At 38.4% G+C, this 23,509-nt stretch overlaps 1 protein-coding gene across 1 annotated transcript; it reads right to left on the bottom strand.

The window, feature by feature from the left end:
* Positions 1-607: 607 nt before the first annotated feature.
* Positions 608-22,418, bottom strand: LOC110883791 (MADS-box protein SVP). Its single transcript, XM_022131440.2, has 8 exons — positions 22,285-22,418; positions 21,914-22,098; positions 2,179-2,260; positions 2,027-2,088; positions 1,827-1,926; positions 1,593-1,634; positions 1,031-1,191; positions 608-933 (listed from the first exon to the last, which is right to left on the bottom strand). The coding sequence occupies exons 2-8, from the start codon at positions 22,093-22,095 to the stop codon at positions 918-920; spliced, it is 645 nt and encodes a 214-aa protein (XP_021987132.1). The 5' UTR covers positions 22,096-22,098; positions 22,285-22,418; the 3' UTR covers positions 608-917.
* Between the last annotated feature and the right edge of the window lie 1,091 nt (positions 22,419-23,509).

The following is a 23,509-nucleotide window of genomic DNA, read 5'->3' on the forward strand; positions in this document are numbered from 1 at the left end:
GACGTTTCTTCTCTCTCCGCTTTTAAAAATGGTTCGAGTCTATCCTTAGTTAAGGACTCCACTCTCTCTCCTCTCACACTCCGAAAACCTTCTATTGGAGATTGTCTAAGAAGTAAAGAACTACAAATGAGGCATCATATATGGCACCCCCCCCAAAATAGCAACATAGTTGAATGTCTTTAGGTTAATTCATGTTTGCTAGCCTAGTGACATCTTATGAGTGGGATAAAGCTTAGGGACCATTAGGTCGATTCCCGAAAAGGGGGGTTTTCTAAGATTTGTTGGTTTCCTTCTGAATTGATGTATAACCATTATTGCCTAGTGAAGATGGATGACACAATGATACTCCAGTGGTCCATCAGTTGCCGTTAAAAAAAGTTAATTCATCATTGATTCCTTTCATATGGTAGCCTTAATGGGGAACACTAGCCAACCAGAATACGAGAACCATTGGTGGTTTTATCCACATCAACTGCCTTAACAAATAAACAAGATCAAGATCCAACAATCAAAGGCTAATTCAAGAAATGGATCAAATATTCATTAAGTGGATGGATCAAAGCTTACCAAGATAGATCCAAATGAATAAAGTGAACCCAAGTAGAAGAGTCAAATGAAGGAACCATAACTTGATGAAACCTTTGTCTTATTGCAAAATAACAATTGGATAAGTAACCATATGTATGTAATTATCATAATACAAGTTCCCAAGTCTTTGTTTCGTTTTCGAAAGAAAAAAAAAAGACATTACACTTGAAACTTCAGTCGATACAACACTTCTTATATTCCTTATAAACACCACCACCACAACCACTATCACCGCTTCTTATTCCTTCCAAACACGATGACCACCACCACCGCCACCACCGCCTTTGACTTCATTGCTCTCCATCATCTTCCATTATGGTTTGCCATTTTTAGTTAAAAGGTAACCTGATTTTACATGCATAAGATATATAAATATTAACAAATAGTTCAATCAAGGTGTATATGTTAACAACAAAGATCGATGTGTAATGAGCGAGCTTACGCTAGCCTAAGAGACGTATCAGAGCAATCGTCTTCAGGAGAAGGTCCACTGTTGCAACTACATATCACAGAATCTGATGATTGCCCTTGATCTTCGGCGTTTATTACCAAATTATCGCACTCAGTTCGTGGCCTCTTGCCATTCGAATTTAAATTTATCAACTACAAATTCATATACAAAACAGAAGCCATTATATTAACCACTCATAAGCCATTAAATTAACCATTTTCAATAATACCTATAAAATATTAACAATTTATAAAGAAACAACTTAATTCTACAAATTCTTTTATACCTTTAGAAAACAATGCTTTGGATTTCTTACAACTAGTTTGATCAAAAGAAAAATTAAGTTTTAACTTCAAAATTCCTACATTTTCATTAATGATGTGATGAGTTATATATAAGGGGGGGATGCAAAAGAGGTTGTGAGGTATGTTTAGCACAACTCTTTACCTAATTAAACATTTAAGAATCTGTCAAGTTAACGTAGTCAATCGAATCTAGTATTACGAGTGTTGGCATGGGTATAAAAAGTTAAAAACACTAGCATAATTTTAACCTTTTGGTGAAGACTCGCTATCAATTTTTCAAACCGTTCGTCCTGAGAAAAAAAAAAACAAGAAAACAAGAATTACAATCTTCGGATTATATATTCTAATATCCAAGGTATCACTTAGCTAAATGAAGGAACACCACAAACTAAGTTGTAGATATTGTTTATTTGTCTTTTTAAGTGTATTATATGTTGGCTATTTTTTGGTGTAACAAGAACATGAAAGAATGTAACAAAAACCTTTGTTCGACGCACACGATGGAGCCCTCGTTCGAGCAAGGTCTCCAACCGTTGAAGTTCCTCTAGAGCAAGTCCTTGAAGGTCCTCACCGTGTAAGTGACTGTTTTTCGTCATGATGAAAATCATACATTTAGTAACAATGTTTATTGTGCTATAAACTACGTACTGATTCAGTGAATCGATGTGATAAGAGTAGGTACCTCAGTTCCTGATTTTTGTCAAACAACTCTTTTCCCATCCTTATTTCATCACTTTCCTGGAGCTACAGACAGATTGAAATACAATCAGAAAGAATCATGCTTATCGTGACAACACAAATAAGTTGGTTATATGAAGATCAAGAGATGAAAACCTGTAGATCGAGTGAAGGTTCGTCAACTTTATCCAAGTTATTTTTCGAGTGATGCTTATATTTCCCGAGTAACTCTTGCATGCTTCACCACACAAACAAACAAACAATATTAAAGCTAGCAAGAGAGAACAACGAAATTTTAAACCTTTGTTTGTTAAAAAAGTTAAAATATGACCGCGAATGAACACGGTTACATTGCATATACAATGTACAATAAGGTCATATATAATAGACATGTTGAAATACTTGTGTAGTTATTTTAAGCAAATTCATGAATTCAATGTTAAAACTTAAATCATTTCTATGCACAATGGAGCAATGTTTTTGTATTCCAAGTGAAACAATAATGACTTTAGGAACTCGCAGGTCGATCGACGGGGAGTTGCGAATACGCAGCCTAGCCTAGGCGGAGAGTACTCGAGGAGTACAAAGACATGTTAAAATATACAGAAATTAGTTTTCGGGAAATTATATATGTGTCAAATATCATAAGTTACTAATATTTATAACAAAATACATGAATACCAATATAAATAAAAAATACATGTTCAAATATTGATATTAGTTCCTTGAAAATAGATATTCATTCTTTAATACAATAGACATAATTATATATGTGTCAAATATCATAAGTTACTAATATTTATAACAAAATACATGAATACCAATATAAATAAAAAAATACATGTTCAACTCTGCCCTAGTTGACCAACTAGATCTAACTCTGTCCGAGGTTGACCGCATTTGATTGATTCTGAGTAATTAGACGGAGTTGAAGAAAATCGCCTCGGCAGCCCACCCTGTAGCGATTACTCTAGGCGTTCAGCCTCCCAGACCTTGTTTTTCAACATTGTTCCTTTTTATTGCTTTTATCATGAACAAAATCCCCCTTGACCATATTCAAAGTTAATGGCATTAGAGAAGTGTTAAAATGTGACATTATATTATCCTAATTCATACATCATAATATAATACGTTATACATTACATGGGCTGGTTATATACAAGTTGTCCAGGCCTGTAAGTTATATCTGGGCTGGTAAGTTGTCTGGGCCTGTTTGCTATATGGGCTTATGTGGGTGTTAAGTGTGCAGGTTTGGAAGATCAGGGAGCTGAGTGAAACATTGATAGTTACTGGTATAAAGAGAAAGAGTTTAGGGTTTCTGGATCATTCTCGCACACCAGTTTCTCTCTCATCTCACACCTACCCCCTCATCTCTTAATCTGTTCGAGTTGTTCAAGCAATTACAAGCTGTTATCTATGTTAATGATCCAGTGTGGATCTTATTTCTCAGTTGTTGATCCTTCTTGTGGATCTGTTGTTGTTATAGATCCTGTGGATCTTTGTATTTGGTTGTATCGTTCTTAATAATCAACTGATAATCATCAGTTGATTGTTCTTCGTATTTTTCATATAACAGATCTTACCGTTTGTAAGATCTTGGGAGGTTAGGGTGTTTTTAGGGTTGGATAAGTAATAAAAGTTTTACGTCATGTTTTGCCGCTATTTCTGGTGTTGTCATTGTTTTGTCTTGATTCTATATTGTTCATACCAATTTTACATGGTATCGGAGCGAAAATCGCTCCTGATCTGTGTTGTTTCCGCTGCTATATTCTGATTTCATTTTGATTTGTGTTTTAGGTTCGCTCCTGGTGATTCTAGGGGTGCGGATCTGTCTGTTGTTAATTAGATCGTCTTGATCTTGGGAGTTTGTTGCTCATTGCTTGTGCGGCAGAAACCCTAGTTAGGGTTTTCTGTGTTTTGTGGGAGACTTCTCATCTTCTTCTGGTGCAATCTTCAAACTGTGTTGGTCTCTAAAACCCTTGAAGGTTTTAGGGCAAACTAACCAGTTGTATTATTTGGGGTTTTTTCTATATCAGATCTAGTAGTTCTTGAAAACTACTGGTCGGATATTTCTTGGAGCTTGTGCACCCACTGTAAGATCGTTCCTATCTCTTGTTATTTTCTGTTTCTGCATTATATTTTTCTGAGTCTAGGCATCCCTGTTTACCGGACTAGTCGGGCCGGCACTTGATCGAGTGTACTTGCTATTCGTACATTGTCTGGTCTTGTTGTGTTGTTTATTGCTTTGTTGTTTCTGTTCCGTGTTCTTGCTGAGTTGTTGTTTTTGTTGTCTATTCTCCTTGTCTTATCTGTGTATTAGATCAGGTATGATTAGTTGTGGCTCCTGAGTAAAGGCTTGTCCAGGCACCATTGAGTGCCGAACCTGGAATCTGGTCCCTGATTCAGCTTCGCCTTAGGTTTCTATTTTCTGGTTGTCTCATATATTGTCTATTATCTATTGATAACCTCTTTGGTCTGTTATCTGTTGCTATGTTCTTTGTGGTTTGTTATCATGGGCTATGCAGTTAACTCGGCCGATATATCGGTGCTATATCGGTGATATAGCGGTTATCGGTCCTTCAGTCAAATATCGGTTTCATATCTCGGTCCTTATATCGGTCAGCGATAATATCGGTGGTTATCGCCGATATTATGTCTAATTTATCTCGGTTGAATCGCCGAGATTATCGGTTGGGCCAGTTTTGACAGAGAAGAAATGGTGGCTAATCGAAGTTGTTGAATCGAAGCTTACCTGCTGATCGAACCTTACCTTCCGAATCGTAGAATGAAAGATCTGTAGGCTGTTTTTTAGGTTTAGAAGATGGAGGAGCGAACATGGGAGATAGAGGACGGCTGCTGAGATAGAGGACGGCTGCTTTAGTTGTTTAGGGTTTTTTTAGTTTAAAGGGATTAGTAATAGTAGGGTTATAAAAGTTAAATCATTTAGTTTATCTCCTTTTCTTTCAACTTGAATTACAATTTCATCCTCTAGTTATAGATTTATCAAAATTAACCTTAGACTTTTACAAGTTAGTGCATAAAGATGTTGTATACATATATTATATAGGTTCTAGATATTAATATACATATATTATATAGGTTCTATATATATATATATGCATGATATTATAAATTACCGATATCTCACCGATATCTCACCGCGATAAACGATATCTCAAATATCGGTCCTTGACCGATAACCGATATTTTTCCGCATTAACTGCTTAGATCATGGGTGATGGTGAAGGTACCTCACAGACTTTGATTAGTAAACTTGACATAGGAGACCCCTTGTACTTACATCCAAGTGATTCTAGTAGTTTAACCATTGTTAGCATTAAACTAAAAGGTACTGAAAACTATGCTGTATGGTCAAGTGCTATGAAACTTGCCTTAGAAGCTAAGAACAAATATGGTTTTGTGGATGGTAAAGTAGAAAAGTCTAAGGATAATGAAGTCTTAGCTAATCAATGGGATAGACGTAACTCAGTCGTGTTAACTTGGCTGTTAAATTCTATGTCTGAAGAACTATTTCTTGGTCAAGTGTTTTCTAAATTGGCTTCTGAAGTGTGGACTGATCTTAAAGAGTCTTTTTACAAGGTTGATGGTTATGTTGTCTATGACTTGTATAAAAAAATTAATAGTATTTCTCAAAACGGTAGCACTGTTGCTGAGTATTATAATAGGTTGACAACTATGTGGAAGCATTTTGATGCTATGCTTCATCTGCCTTCCTGTTCTTGTCAAGCTGCTGAGGATTTTAATGATTTTCAACACTTATAAAACTAATGCAGTTTCTCATGGGTCTTGATGATGTATATCAACATGTGAGAACTAATATTTTGACAAGAGAACCATTTCCCTTTGTAAAGGTGGCATTCTCTATTATTTCTAGAGAAGAGTCACATAGGTTGTCTAGTAATGGGTCCAAAACACAGAGTGTGTCTTTTGTGTCTAAGTCTAAACAAGGTTTTGATAATAAAAGAAGAATAAATAGAGGGCCTAACCCTAATTTGAAGTGTACTCATTGTAATATTTTGGGTCATACTGTTGATAGGTGTTTTGAAATTGTTGGTTATCCTCCAGGTTTTAAAAAAAGGGTTAATAATAATAATAATACTTCTAATAAAGGCAGTTTTACTACTACTAATAATAATAAGTCTAATTATGCTGTTGGTAAATCTGCTGCTTCTACTGTGTCTGGGTTAGCTTTTACTTCTGAACAGATTACCAAGTTATTAAGTTTAGGTGGTGAGAACACTGTGTCAGAGTCTCAGAATCCTTGTATGGGAGGTGAGTGCTTTAATGTGTTTAACTTCGTTAGTTGTTCTAGTTCTGGTGTGTTTAGTAGTAACTATGGGTGGATTGTTGACTCGGGGGCTAGTCAACACATGGTTAAGTCTGATAAACATTTAATAAATTCTATTGATATATGTGAGTTTGGTATTACTGTGAGTCATCCTAATGGAACAAATGTTAAGGTTTTAAAAATTGGTAATCTAAAACTATCAGAGGATATAATTTTGCAAGATGTCTTTTATGTTCCAGACTATTGTGTTAACTTGTTGTCTGTGTATATAAGTTAGCTAAGGATAACCATGTTTCAGTTGTGTTTAATGAGCATAGTTGTGTTTAATGAGCATGGTTGTTTATTACAGGATTCCGAGTCAAGGAAAATCCTGATGAATGGTAGACAAGATAGTGGATTGTATGTTGTAGGAAATAATGGTAATTCTGCTAATGCTTGTTTTAACAGTTCTGTGAAATCTTTTACTTGGCATAGTAGATTAGGGCACCCTTCTGATCAGGTCTTAGCTGTGTTAAAACAACATCTTAACTTAACATCAAGTGATCATGGTCCATGTGAAATATGTCATAAAGCTAAGCAAGTTAGGGTCCCATTTCTATTAAGTGAACATAAAACCAAACCTGTTGGAGATTTAGTACATTTAGACTTGTGGGGTCCTTATAAAGTCACAAGTTATGAAGGTTTTAAGTATTTTTTGACAATTGTTGATGATTTTTCCATGTCTATATGGTGTTATTTTTTTGTCAAATAAAACCAAAGTGTTTGAAAATTTAAAAGATTTTTATGAATTGGTTTTTAACTCAACTAAAAAAATTTAAAGTGTTTAGAAGTGTCAATGGGATTGAATTTGTGAATAGTAATACAAATATGTTTTGTAAGTCTAAAGGGATTATACATCAGACTACTTGTTCCTATACACCACAACAAAATGGTGTGGTGGAAAGGAAACATAAACATCTTTTAAACACAGTTAGGGCCTTGATGTTTTAGGGTGGTTTACCTTTAAGATTTTGGTCTGATTTCATTCTAACTGCTGTATACTTAATTAACAGGTTACCCTCCTATGTGTTGAATAGTAGAAGTCCATTTGAAATGATGTTTGGATTTAGACCCTCTTTGTCACATTTAAGGAACTTTGGATGTTTATGTTTCAGTACAGTTTTAAATGAACCTGATAAGTTTGCATATCATGCAGATAAATGTGTTTGCACATCTGAAGTTCCTAACATGCCCAATGATGAAGAGGGTACAAGAGGGTTCAAACTCGGCCCTAGTTGACCAACTATATACAACTCTGTACGAGGTCGACCACATTTGATCGATTCTGAGTAATTAGACGGAGTTGAAGAAAATCGCCTCGGCAGCCCACCCTGTAGCGATTACTCTAGGCGTTCAGCCTCCCATACCTTGTTTTTCAACATTGTTCCTTTGTATTGCTTTTATCATGAACAAAAAATCCCCCTTGACCATATTCAAAGTTAATGGCCTTAGAGAAGTGTTAAACGTGACATTATATTATCCTAATTCATACATCATAATATAATGGGAAATTGGCCTCTAATAATCCTATTTAAAGCTTATTGGCCATTAATAATCCCACCTCAGAATATTCCCCCCACCAGTCCCACCTTTCATCTATTTTTCCTACAATGGTTCCCCGTTAAAAAAAACTTAACGGAGTTAAGCTTTTTTTCCAAATTACAAACAGATTTTTTAGAGCATTTGATTAGAACGACGATACGAGTCCATTGATGTACTTGCCTCGAAACGGTGCTCCAAACGATGAAAGCGACGCTTCAATTCGGGTGTTTAAATTTCCAATTAACCAAAATCAAGTCACTTGGAGCACCATTTCGAAGTAAGTTTTATATCAATGGACTCGTATCGTCGTTCTGATCAAAAGCCCTAAAAATCTGTTTGTAATTTGGAAAAAAGCTTAACTCCGTTAAGTTTTTTTAACGGGGGACCATTGTAGGAAAAATAGGTGAAAGGTGGGACTGGTGGGGGGAATATTCTGAGGTGGGATAATTAATGGCCAATAAGGTCTAGGTGGGATTATTATATGCCAATTCCCCTAATATAATATGTTATACATTACATGGGCGGGTTATATACAAGTTGTCCAGGCCTGTAAGTTATATCTGGGCTGGTAAGTTGTTTGGGCCTGTTTGCTATATGGGCTTATCTGGGTGTTAAGTGTGTAGGTTTGGAAGATCAGGGGGCTGAGTGAAACATTGATAGTTGTTGGTATAAAGAGAAAGAGTTTAGGGTTTCTGGATCATTCTCGCACACCAATTTCTCTTTCATCTCAGACCTACCCTCTCCTCTCTCAATCTGTTCGAGTTGTTCGAGCAGTTACAAGCTGTTATCTGTGTTGATGATCCAGTGTGGATCTTATTTTCTCAGTTGTTGATCCTTCCTGTTGATCTGTTATTATAGATCATGTGGATCTTTGTATTTTGTTGTATCGTTCTTAATAATCAACTGATATTCATCAGTTGATTATTCTTTGTATTGTTCATATTACAAATCTTACAGTTTGTAAGATCTTGGGAGGTTTGGGTGTTTTTAGGGTTGGATAAGTAATAAACGTTGTACATCACGTTTTGCTGCTATTTCTGGTGTTGTTATTATTTTTTCTTGATTCTATATTGTTCATACCAATTTTACAAGAAGGTTGCGTGCCGCTCAACCAAATTCACCAAACACTAAAATCATGAACAGTCGTTTTCGCCATCATCTGTGATGAGAAAAGCAGTTCATCGATCAAAACCAATGAAGCCTCTGACCATAGTTCTCCTTGTTACCTTCATGCATTAGACTACCCGTGACAAATGCACGTGAATGATGCATTGAACGAGGACTACTAACTCGACTGTATTCAAGAGATGGGAAATTTTCCATCTGCGGAAAACAAAATAGGGTTCGTTGACATAACTATCAAGAAGCTGGAAAAGAATCACGGTAATCACATGGTGTGATTACGATGCGATGCAATGACAAAGGGGTGGCTAACTATAACCATGGAAAAGGAAATTTGGGTTAGCGCGAAATATACGAATACTGTTGAAGAAATCTGGAACGGTCTACATGCACGTTTTGGGAAAGAGAGCGCTCCTAGAGCGTGTCAATTAACACAACTTCTTACCACTACCAAACGATCTTCAATTTTTGTTTACTACACAAAGCTGAGTGTATATGGGACGAGATAAACTCGATATTTTCCATAACGAAGTGTTCGTGCGCCACATATGCCTGTGGTGTGAGTAAAAACTTCGTAGACCTAAAGAACAAAGAAAAGTTGTATGAGTTTCTTCCTGGATTCGACAGTGACTACTCGACAATCAAAACCCAAATTCTTGCCATGAAACCCATTCCTATCTTGAGTGAAACTTATCATCCAATTGAGGAAGACGAAAACAAAGAGCAATTTCTAAGGGAAAGAAAACCAACACCAAATCAACTGCGTTTGAAGCCTTCACAAAGCGAGATGGAGTCATTCGTATGCAAAATAAGACGAACTCTATAAACAACAAGAATCCCACAAAAGACAAGGTTTGAAGATGGGCATCATCGTGATGGGTGTTTCAAACGTATATGATATTTGAAACGACATAAGATTGGTTTCAAACAGTCACGAGCTAACCACACTTTGTTTTTTTCCAAGGCTTAGAACTCCTTCGTTGTTGCACTTACATATGTAGACAATGTTATCATCATGGGAAACGACATGTAGAAAATCGAGGATACCTCGACACGCTTAAATACAAAATTCCGCATTAAGGAATTGGGTGCCTTAAAGTATTTCTTGGCTTTTGAAGTAACATGTACCTAAGAAGAGATAGTTCATAACCAATTAAATACATCTTAGACATCCTCAAAGATAGCGGGATGATGGGATGTCGACTAACCGTTTTTCCCGTGGAGCAGAACAAAAGCTTAGGAAGAACGATGAAAATGGCCGAGTAGATGCAAGTATCAGAGACTTGTGGGAAGGCTGCAATACCTTTAAGCGACCATGCCAAACATTGCCTACTCGGTTAATGTCTTAAGCCAATTTGTAGCAAATTCTCGAGAAAATCACTTGGAAGTAGCCATGAGGGTATTATGGTACTTAAATAACACACCATTGCATGTTATGTCACTTCCTAAAGAAGGAGCACCAATATCATGGAAGTCGAAGAAGCAATCAGTAGTATCTCTATCTCGTTCCTCGGCAGAAGCAGTATGCCGAGATATAGACACTACGGTTAGTGAGGTATTGTGGCTTCAATGGCTTTTAAAGGAGTTAAACGTAAAACAAGATAACCCAATAAAATTGTTCTGAGATAACTTAGCGGCCTTGCACATTGCCAACAATCCAATTTCATGAGCGAACTAAGCACATAGAAATGGATTGTTACTTCGTAATAAGACGTGTTGATACTAATTTTTTTTACTTCATTACACATGAACACCAATCTCAAGTTTTAAATTTGTTCACGAAAGCAATAGGAGCCCGACAATTACAATTGCTACTTATATAAGTACACGCTTGTAACGTTAACGCTCCGACTTGAGGTAAGTATTGGAAGGGATTGATTTCTAACTATTTCCCCCTTTTATTTTGTTTCCGTAATGTTGTATATTAACTTTTAGTTAGTCTTTATTTTTTGGCCTAAGACTTCTCCTATAGTGTGTATTTATTCTCCATTTGTATTGCTCCTATCATTGAATAAAAGTACCTCTTTGACCATATTCAAAGTGTTTTAGTTCGGGGATGGGCCAAAAAACTAGTGTAACCTAAATATGCTATTACATTATTACTCCCCATATTCACAAAAGGACGACACTAGATATTAAAATGGAGCAAAAATTATTGAAAACTTTTGTGACGATGTTAGATACTGAGAACTAAATAGAAGAAGGAAAATGATTTGAAACCAGACACTTTTAGTGTACTTTATCTGTGCTAATGATGAGATGGTTTATTGGAAAGGTATATCACACTAAGCTATCAAAAGTTGAGCATAGCAATGGACCTCAAGCAACACATTATGAACACACTATATCTCGGCCAATGCGTTACCTACCCAATAATATTCAATTTCAACATTCAATTACACCAAGGTAACATGTTATCTTCAAAGACCATACAATATCCGGTTGTCAGTTGCCGAATGGCGCAACATACAAAAGGCATGTTATGTATGAGACATAATAGGCGTGCTTTGTCACAAGTAGTAATGACACTAAAAAATTATATCTAAGAGAGCTTAGTTTAGAAAAGTCATATGATAGGACAAACTAGATCATGAGGTGTTAGAATAACATCAACTATATATACAAAAAAGAGAAAAGTTGTATAATGACAATGCATATATACAAATAGGGATGACGATGATAGCTGTATCAAATCGAATACTCACCATGTACGTGGTGAAACATTCGGATGACGAAGTGCTTGCGACATGTAGAGGTTTTCATAAGTAGGTGATGAGAGTCCAAAAATCCTTGTGGCTAGTTTACTTACACATTGAGATCCAAATAAACGTGTTCAAATCCGATGGGTAGGCCAACAACGAAACACAACCAATCTAACGATCAAAATGAGAGAAATACAAATGGTATTTGAGTTGAAAAATGAAAGCTAAACTAAAAGTCTCATCACAACATCAACATGGATCTTTTTATTATGTACAAGACAACCCTTGTATCGAGCTATAAAACCAACTATGTTTAGTTTATGTGTATACAACTAAAAAGATTTCAAGGGGCCTAAGTCCCATTCTTAATAAGAAGAAAAGTATTCGTTTTGGATTGGGGTATGTTGGGTATGATGGGCGTGGTGATATGAAGGTTAAACATGCATATGGATTTCTTAAATATCGACATGATTTAGTTCGAGACATGCTTTATGATGTCCTTAAGCGGGCAGGGTTCTCGGCAAAAAAGGAAGCTCCGGTAAACTTCTTGACTGATCCTTTAGAAGGGAGATCTACCCTACGGTCCGCTGACATTCTTGTTTTAGGATGAGAAGGAGGGAAACACGCGTGTGTCGATTTGACAGGGGTGTCCCCCTCGCTGGGTTAAGGGACCACGGGTTTGTGGCGGGACAGGCGATAATCAAGGCAGAGGCGGGTAAAGTAGCTAAGCACGAAAAAGCTTACATCGAGAATCAACACGTGTTCGTCCCGTTCGCTTTCGATACCTTTGGCGCTCGCCCCTGACGCGGTGCGGTTCCTCAAGCGAGTTCAGCAGGTGGTAAGCAGTAACATCGCGCATGTTAAGGGGCATGATTTTGTGTTTAGCACGGTAGAGTTTGCAATTCAGAAAAGGGTAGCGGCGCACCTTGTTGCTCGTCTACCTGCCATTAGTCTGTAATCGTCTCTGTTTTAAATAATAAATTCATGCAAGATGACAATTTTATCCTTAAGTGACCAATGGTAAAGATTAGAATGGTACTTGAAGTGGGTTACAAAGGGATCGTTGTATCTGAATAACACTAGAGATCGATGGCTTGTTGAGGGGAGGTGTAGGAAATGGATAATGGTGGGTTATAAAGGGATCGTTGGATCTGAATAACATTAGTGTTTCAACTTAGGCACTTTCTTAGGTTATGGCTGAGACACATGAATATGTCGAGACATAGCTGATGGAGCGAAGGAAAATACTAACCAAATGTCACACTAATTACACATTATCCTTATATTAATTATTATCCTCTTATATTAATTTTCAAAGCCTTTTGAACAGTAATTATCCTTTTTAATATTATCGTAATATATATAGTTTTTTAATGCTTTTATTATTTTGATATTATAATAATAATTATTTCCTTATTTTTTAAGTTGAATAAGTTTTGTGTCAACTGGTACTTGTATCGAAAACACATGTATGGTCTGGTTCGTTATTGGTACATGAAGGTAAAAACTAGTACCAACCTAGTACAATTATCGATACACAAAGGTAAAAACCGGCACCAGCCTTGTACAGAAAACCCCAAATGTCAGTACCGAAATGATTTTGAAAATCTTTTAGTTCGGGAAATTCGGTACTTCTACCCGGTACCATTTGCTCATCTCTGATCATAGGTACCGTACGAACAACAACGGTATCGTGCAACTTTTTTGTTAATTTTCTTCAACTTTTAATGATTTCTTTTTTTTTTTTCAGTTCAGGGGTAGGGATGAGCTCGGTGCCAACCGATATCGATACCGAAAATACCGGTTACGGTACCGGTATATGAAGGTAAAAACCGGTAAGCGCCAAAAGTCGGTACCGAATTTGTACTTAAGATCTTCCGGTTCGAGAAATTCAGTACCGGTACCCAGTACCATTTGCTTATCTCTGATCACGGGTTTCATACGAACAAAATCATTACCATAAAATTTTTGGTTGATTTTCTTTCGGTTATCTTTTAGTGTTTTTTTTATATATCTTCTTTTTATTCTTGTTAGCGGTTTTGTGCGCAATGCCTTCGTAGTGATTTCAAAACACATGTAAACACAGACTAAATAACAAAATAAGTTCGCCGCAACGCGGTGATTGTGAAAAAACGTAGTAATATTAATAATGATAAGTTAAATTTATTATCTAGTTATGCCTTTCTCCCTTTTTAGTTCTCATTAGGGCTGTAAGCGAACCGAACGTTCAACGAACAGTTCGTGAACCGTTCGGCGGGAAGTTCGTTTATGCTCGTTTGTTTAGTAAATGAACGGACACGAACAAGAAATTTCGTTCGTTAAGTTAAACGAACGAACATGAACAGAGGTTACGTTCGTTTATGTTCGTGAACGTTCGGTAATGTGTTCGTTTATGTTCGTGAGCGTTCGGTAATGAGTTCATTTATGTTTGCTCGTTAATATTTATTTGTTTTAGTTTGTTTAAAGGTTTTTTATATGTTGTATTTTGTTTTATTATTTCTAGTTTTTAAAATTTTGAAACCCTAGTTATCTTATATGCCTTTTACAACATCCCTCATTTCACTATTTCAATTTTAGTTTGTGTTAAAGCTTGACAAACTCTTAATTTTGTGTTTATAATGTTTTTGATAATCACGCCAACTGTGTTCAGATAATTATCTTAAGTGTTTATTTATTTTTTGTCGATTCTTCGTAATGTTCGTGATGAAAATGCATATTTTATTCTAAAATGAATATTGTGTTCATAAACGCCGTTTATGTTCATTTATGTATGTTCATGAACATTTGTTAGAGTTCATTAGCATATGGTAAGTGTTCGTGAACAGTTCACGAACATGTTCGTTTCCTTAATGAACGAACACGAACAAGAAATCCCGTTCGGTAAGCCGTGAACAGTTCACGAAAATGTTCGTTTCCTTAACGAACGAACACGAACAAGGCCTTGTTCGTGTTCGTTCGGTTCGTTTATAGCCCTAGTTCTCATACTTTGTCACTTCTTTTTCTTTTGATTGTAGTTGATGAATCTATAAATCTAGGCTAGGGTTTCCATCAGAGCTACTAAGTATTAGCACATATTATTATTAGTATGATTATCTTATTTTAGGAATCATTGTATAGATTGGTTTCCTTTGTATATCATCCTAAAATAGTGCTAGGGTTGTTACGGTTTGTAATCTATATATAGGGATCATCTCATTGTAATTGATCATCAAGTATTATATACCATAAACCACTTTTATGGTATCAGAGCTTTGGCTCAATTAACCTAACCCTAAATCGCCGGCAGCCTTCATTCCTTATTTTTTTTCCGGTTTCGACCATGGCTAAGGAAGACACAGCCGCACCTAAGGAAGACACAGCCGCACCCTCATCCGCGACCAACAAACCCACCCCTCTACACCCGGCGTATTCCGTAACCAACATCCAATCCAAAGTCCGTACCCTAGATGGTAAACAGGTTACATACACTGCCTGGACTCGTCTGTTCCGAATGCACGCAGTCGCGTATCAGGTATTAAACCATATCGACGGGTCTGCACCCCCTGCCGAATCTGATCCTGACTATGCACAATGGTTGGAGATCGATGCATTAGTTTTACAATGGATCTGCAGCACTATTGCCGATAGCATTCTCCCACGAGTCCTCGGTAAGGTTGATACCGCACGGGCCGCATGGGTTGAATTGGAGAAGACGTATCTCAGCAACAAAAAGGCGCGGGCTGCTGCCCTTGAAACCCAATTCTGTAACTTGACTCTTGCAAAGTGCTCCTCTGTTGACGACTATTGCCAAAAGCTCCAAGAACTCGCAAACCAGTTAGAAGACGTTGACCAGCCCGTTACAGAATCCCGACTCGTCCTTCAACTCGTACGAGGCCTCCCAGCCGAATACGACACCACCGCGTCCTTAATAAACCAACAAAACGCGGATTGGGATACCGCGTGCACCATGCTACAGGAGGAGGTTATTCGCCTTGAAGCTCGACAATCTTCCAACTCCTCTGTCCTCGTAGCTCAACAACAATCTTCCCAGCCTTCAACCAATCCGCCGAACTCCTCTGCCAACCCAAACCCGAATGCTAACCCACCTACTTACCCGTATTCATCACGCGGACGCGGACGAGTCCGAATTCTTATCGAAACAACCGAGGACGTGGGCGTGGTAACAACCGATCCGGAAACACTTGGGCCCCTCAAATGCAAGCCTATCCACAGTGGGCTTGGTGGAACGTTCCACCCTGCCCCTACCCGACCCAACCGGCCTGGAAATCAGGCCCACAGCAGCCGCAAAATCCGGCCTAGCAGTACATGGCTTCGGCCCAGCAGCAGCCCGCATCATCTCCATACACCGGTTATACAGCCGCTCCGCCTTCCGCGCCTTCTGCACAGTTTGGTTATGATGCCTTATGCCCATCGGATATTAGTGCAGCACTCTCGGCTCTAAACATGCAACAACCGGACAATACGGACTATATGGATACCGGTGCTGAGGCCCACGTTACTCAAAATCAAGGTAAAATTCGAATCCCTTCATCATATCCTGTTAACTCTAAAATTTTGGTTGGTAATGGCGATTATGTACCTATTGTTCGGTCTGGAACCGGTTTTCACCCTACCCCAAACCGAACCTATATCCTTCCAAATTTACTTTACAGCCCTAAAATTATTAAAAATCTAATCTCGGTTAGACGTTTTACTCGTGATAACCAAGTTTCAGTTGAATTTGACCCCTTTGGTTTTTCTTTGAAGGACCTCCACAATGGAAGACTCCTTTCCCGCCACAATAGCACCGGGGACCTCTATCCGTTCACACCACCACAGCTTCCACCTCAAGCCCTCAAGCCTGCTTCATCACCACAACCTCCCTTCCTTGGCATGATCGTCTTGGGCATCCAGGGAATCAAGTTTTAGATATTTTAATTCATAATTTCAATTTTCCATGCAATAGTAAACGATTGCCTTTTCATGCTTCAAATTCATATACTTTTGCACCCTTTGACATAGTTCATTGTGATCTTTGGACTTCCCCCGTGGTCAGTAAATCAGGTTATAAATATTACATGGTTTTAATTGATAATTCTTCACATTTTATTTGGGTATATCCTTTAAAATATAAATCTGAAACTTTCCCCACATTCGTCAAATTTCACCGATTAATTGCCACACAATTCAATCGACCCATTAAAACATTTCAGTGTGACTTGGGTGGTGAGTTTGATAATAACGCCTTTAAAACCTTTGCCCATCAACATGGACTCCTCTTCCGTTTTTCGTGTCCACAGACATCCTCTCAAAACGGTCGAGCAGAGCGGATGATTCGTCGCCTAAATGACATCATTCGAGCTCTACTCATTCACGCCAACCTACCACCCGTTTTTTGGGTGGAAGCCCTTCACACCGCTGCCTACCTGCACAACATCCTACCCACCAAACGCCTTAACTTCTACACCCCCACCTTTGCCCTTTATCTGCGTCATCCGACTTACGAACACTTACGAGTGTTCGGGTGCGCATGCTACCCAAACACATCCGCCACCCAACCCCACAGACTACACGCCCGTTCAATTAGGTGTGTTTTTCTCGGTTATCCACCGGACTTCCGGGGCTACCGGTGCTTAGACCCGACAACCGGTCGTGTTCATATATCACGACACGTCACCTTTGACGAGTCCTCATTCCCTTACACCACACCTGCCCCGGTTTCCTCTTATCGGTTCCTCGATGACCATATTCCAGCCCAATTCCATTTTTCCAGGCCCAATACTTCACCAGCTATCTCACATCCTACCGACCCAGGCCCATCCCACTCTAGCCCACCTTCTACTCGCATCCCAGGCCTTTCCGCCACCTCGCCACCTAGACCGGCCCAAACAACCAACCGGCCCATCACTCCCATTACCTATCGACGCCGGCCCAAACAAACAACCGGCCCACCAAATCCTCCACCCGGATTCCCTCCCTTCCAGCCGACCACTCCAACCGCACCACCCGCTCCTCAGCCCACAGCGCCCCCTATGCCACCACCACCCGCACCCTCCAACACTCACCCAATGAACACCCGTTCCAAAACCGGCAACTTAAAACCACACACACCACTTAACTTACATACCGCTACCATTTCCCCACTACCAAACACCTATGCCAAAGCCTTTTCCGACCCACACTGGGTACACGCCATGCAATCAGAATTTAATGCTTTGCAGGATAATGATACTTGGGATTTGGTACCTAGACCGACGGACAGCCCCGTTATTCGGTGTATGTGGCTATTTCGGCACAAGTTTAAGTCAGACAGTTCATTGGAACGTTATAAGGCGCGGTTAGTGGTCAGCGGGAAATCTCAAACAGTTGGTATTGATTGTGATGATACTTTTAGCCCGGTTGTGAAACCGGCAACTATTCGCACGGTTTTGTCATTGGCGGTCTCCCGGTCTTGGCCGATTCATCAGCTGGATGTTAAAAATGCTTTCTTACACGGTCATTTACAGGAAACGGTCTTCATGCACCAACCACCGGGATTCGTCAACAAACGATTCCCAAACCATGTTTGTCGTTTAAAGAAGTCCCTGTATGGGCTCAAGCAGGCTCCACGTGCATGGTATATGCGGTTCGCTAACTATATTGTTTCACAGGGTTTTGTTAGCAGTGCTTGTGACACGTCTTTATTTATTTATCGCCGAGGGGATCTCACGGCATGTTTATTACTCTACGTTGATGATATCATCCTTACAGCTTCCACGGATGCCTTTTTACAGGAGATCATCGCTACACTCTCACGAGAGTTCGCTATGACGGATTTGGGACGTCTTCATCATTTTTTAGGCATCAAGGTCACCCAGTCTCCTAATGGTATTTTTTTGTCCCAATCTCAGTACACGAAGGATATTATTAATCGTGCATCCATGACTGCTTGCAAACCATGCACTACACCAGTTGACTTATCTGCAAAGCTCAGTGCGTCTGATGGGGCTCTTTTCCATGACCCTACGTTATATCGTAGTCTTGCTGGGGCGTTGCAGTACCTCACATTTACTCGTCCAGATATATCTTATGCAGTCCAGCAGGTTTGTCTTTTCATGCATGAACCGCGAGACCCCCACTTCGCTTTCATGAAGCGTATTATACGCTATTTGCAGGGGACAATTGACTATGGCATACGGATTATTAAATCTGGGGTTCATTCGCTGGTAGCCTATTCCGATGCTGACTGGGGCGGTTGCCCAGACTCCCGCAGATCGACTAGCGGGTATTGTGTTTTTCTTGGTGATAATCTCCTTTCATGGTCTTCAAAGCGCCAGCCTACTATTTCTCGGTCCAGTGCTGAGGCCGAGTATCGGGCGGTTGCCAATGCGGTTGCAGAGGCTACGTGGATTCGGAATTTATTATTAGAACTTCATGTTCCCGTACGCACAGCGTTCGTGGTTTATTGTGATAACGTCTCCGCAGTTTACTTGTCAAATAATCCGGTGCAGCATCAAAGGACCAAGCACATTGAAATAGATATTCACTTTGTTCGGGAGAAAGTTCGTCTTGGTCACATACGAGTCCTTCATGTTCCCTCTTCATCACAGTTCGCTGACATCTTTACTAAAGGGATTTCTAGACAACTATTTCAGGCTTTCAGATCCAGTTTGACCGTTTGCGCTGCGCCCGCTCAAACTGCGGGGGAATATTAGCACATATTATTATTAGTATGATTATCTTATTTTAGGAATCATTGTATAGATTGGTTTCCTTTGTATATCATCCTAAAATAGTGCTAGGGTTGTTACGGTTTGTAATCTATATATAGGGATCATCTCATTGTAATTGATCATCAAGTATTATATACCATAAACCACTTTTACTAAGTTATAAGGGTTGTATATAGAGTTTTTGGAGGAAACAGTTGAGGTGATTCTCAAGAGCCCATCTTTGATTTATGGCAATTTGAAAAAAAAGGTAGGTGTTGTCATACCAAATGTGGTTGCTATGCCTTCATAATGATGACATTGATGATTGTGGTGAGTTGTGTCTTGAATTTTGAATCCGATGATTACTTGGATCTTGTTTAGCTTGGTTTATGTGTTTAGCTTTGTTTTATGTGTTTGATATAAAACGTGGACGGTTTTTGTGGCAGGAAGGTGGATTTTATTATTTAGTTTGAAAAAAAATGACGTGAGGCTAATAACTCGAATGTCTGATTAGTTTGTGAACCAATGAAAATGCGGAACAAGAGTAAATTAAAGTATTTATAACTCACAAAATATTCATTGTAAAACTTTTAATTAAGTATTTTATATTATGCATTTAAATTACGTCTAGATTGTATACTATGTTGACCGAATTTATTTTTTTGGTTAGGGTCTTTTGCTTCAGTTATGCCTCTAGTTAATATTTTGGTTATTTCGGCCGAATTTAATGAATATTCTAGTTGACTAGCCTAATAAAGGTTTATTTGTCTTGTTTAAGATAAATATTTTTATTATAATAAACTTTATTCTATTGAGGTTTTCTCTAAACGTTTGCTAGAACACATTTTATCTTGTTCGTTCATTTCAAAATAGTCTGTTATAGTGTTTTCTATTTTGCTAAAGAACGTTTTAACCAGTTGACTCTATGTGTGTGACTAATAGATTTCCCTAAATATAGGCTTAGTTTTTTTCCCTTTCTAGTGTGTATGTTAATATAACCCGAATAGTGATTTGTAAAAAAAACCAGACCATACATATATGTAATACACGCCAAGGAAATGACTACGAACTAACGCTAATTAAGATATAACCAATGACATAAAGTCATAGTAAATCACGTTTCGAAATTAATCAGCTTATGGTGATTCCTACATTATTTAAAAAGAGAATTGATATATATATATATGTCAAGCTGTGTACAGTTAATTAAGCTCATACTATCATCGGCTTTTGGTTTAATTAGCGATGAGTTGGATAAGGTTTTTCATTTCCAAATCACCATGGTGGACACATAACATGTAGTTTAGTAATAAATTTAGAGAGTATGAATATTCGTTATAAAAAATAAAAAATTAAGCTACTGCTACATTAGTTAATGAAGAAATATAATGTAACACGCACTAAGCTTCAAGCTATTTTAAATATCTTATGAATAAAAAATCCATTTATCTTCCTTAATTAACTTGTTAAAATGATAAATTATGTTGACTTTCATGAGTGTATCAATTAGAGCTTCTTCAATAACGTTTTGAAGCCGTTTTTAGGCCAAGAGGACTTTCGACCCCGTTCCTCACCATAGAGGAACCCATGTTTTAAGCAACTATTCACCCACATGATCACCATGGACGCCATATGGCGACAAATTGTGCGTTAATCATATTATATTTATACATTTTTTTAGTAATGATGTGATATGTTTTTAGACATTTTTGGGCAGGCGTAGTTTAGTGTGGGCTAGGAGGTGCCCGCCCCCTTTTTCGCTTCTTAGTTTAAATTTTACCAAAAAAAACTTCGCAAATTTTATATGTATCGAGGTCCCCTTTTTTCTTTAAAACTCTTGGCCTCCTCTGTTTAATAGGTCAAGCTCCGCCACATTTTTTAGGTCTTCTTATTTGGAAGGTTTTTGATGTTTTTGTAATTTCATTTGTATTTATTCACTAAAATTATTCCTTTTTTTAAACATACATTTGTATTTATTCTCTAAATTTATTCCCTTACAAACATAAGTAATGATACAAAATCTAGAAAACTCATTAATTTGATCTTCAAAAGATTCGACAAGACAATGTAGGCCTACAACCCACATTACTTAGTTCCAATATGCATTACTTGAAAGAAATTCAAAATCAGTTTATAAAAATTCGGTAATTCACTCTCGTTACATCAAGATTTCTTGATTTTATCATATGGAAAATGTATAATTTCTTGAATCATATAGTCACAAAACAATACGATCTGTATATATATTTATCATATAATCAATGAGTGTTTTACTTCTTCACTTCCAAATGCTTAAAACCCGTAAATCAACGGACAAAAAAACCACCCAAAAATAGAAAGATTGAGATTGCATGACCTAAAACACAAATCTAGGTATGTGTACAACCTTTCCATAAGTAGAAACTTTATAGAAACAAAAGAGGTAATATAGGGTTTAATATATAGCACACACACTCATACAAGCAAAAAACACACACTCATACAAGCAAAAAACACACACATAGTACCTGGAACTAGCATACTCAAACAGTTTTCCAGTGGCCGAAAAGATGATCAAAGCAACATCGGCATCACAAAGTACAGAGAGCTCTTCAGCTTTCTTAAGAAGCCCTCTTCTTCTCTTGGAAAAAGTCACTTGTCTCGCCGCTATATTATCAATTCTCCTTATTTTTATCTTCTCTCTCGCCATTTTCTGCACATCAAAAAGGATGTTTCTTTATTTATGCAAGATTTAGATCTAAAACACATATCCCATAACAACAAATCAAACACACCCACAATAGTTTTACTTTGATGTTTTTATGATTAATATGCAATGATGCTAAAGAAAGAAAGAAAGAAAGTAGATTTTTTTAGGGCAGAAGATCAAGATTTTTACCTTTTTCTGGAAGGGAAAAGATGGATTAAACTTTGGGTTAAGTTCTTGGAGAAAAAAGAGATGAATGTAGCAGAACCAAGAGCCAATAAAAGAAGAAAGAGAAAAAGAGCGTGTGTGTGGGGTTCCAAGAAAGGGAAACCACAGCCATATGTCACGGGCCAAATGTTTGAAGATCGCAATGCTATGGGCTGTGCTTGAACGCTTGGGTCACTGGCTAGTCCTGGACTTTATCGGGGGACGGAGTCAGTGTCAATGAAGAGGTGTACGTGCCTAGTCGTGCAAACGACGAACGCACCACTGGTCGAGAGCTGGCGCCGCTCTCCTGATGAGTCCAAGGCAGGACGAAACCAGTGACCCACACAAAGAAGCGGGATGGATTGGCTTGTCCCCGGGACTTGGGGATGCCACACGGGGGTCGGAAACTAACCCCGTGACAACTAGTGTCACGGGCCAAATGTTTGAAGATCGCAATGCTATGGGCTGTGCTTGAACGCTTGGGTCACTGGCTAGTCCTGGACTTTATCGGGGGACGGAGTCAGTGTCAATGAAGAGGTGTACGTGCCTAGTCGTGCAAACGACGAACGCACCACTGGTCGAGAGCTGGCGCCGCTCTCCTGATGAGTCCAAGGCAGGACGAAACCAGTGACCCACACAAAGAAGCGGGATGGATTGGCTTGTCCCCGGGACTTGGGGATGCCACACGGGGGTCGGAAACTAACCCCGTGACACATAGCCTTCCTCTAAATAGCAAACCTAATCTAGTTTAACCTCAACCACTAATTATCACATTGATCAAAACAAGATTAAATAAAAAAGGGGTAAATTGGGTTGAGTAGTATTACGAAGAACCTGCAAATGGGTTTAGTAGTATATGATGTCTCTTGGGTAGCCCAAATGGTTACGTTAATTAAAATTTCTTATATTTCAATTGTTGGTGCACTTGTGTCTGTACTTTGTCTGTATTCGGTCTGTATGTAAACGATGTCCAAAGTCAGTCTGTAAGTTGACCAAGTCAACTATCCTCCTAGTTTGACTTGGACAACATGATGTTGTCTGGATCGAAGGATAGCCTCGAAGGATACAACTGATCCTTCGAGGTGCTCGAAAGATATGGTTCGACCATGGTTCAACCATAGACATCGAAGGATGATCCTTCGATGTCCACGCTGATCGTTCGAGCTCCCTGTCATCGATAGATGATCCTTCGGACCATCTATCGAGTCCT

Source organism: Helianthus annuus, chromosome 10, assembly GCF_002127325.2.
Source record: "Helianthus annuus cultivar XRQ/B chromosome 10, HanXRQr2.0-SUNRISE, whole genome shotgun sequence".
NCBI lineage: Eukaryota > Viridiplantae > Streptophyta > Magnoliopsida > Asterales > Asteraceae > Helianthus > Helianthus annuus.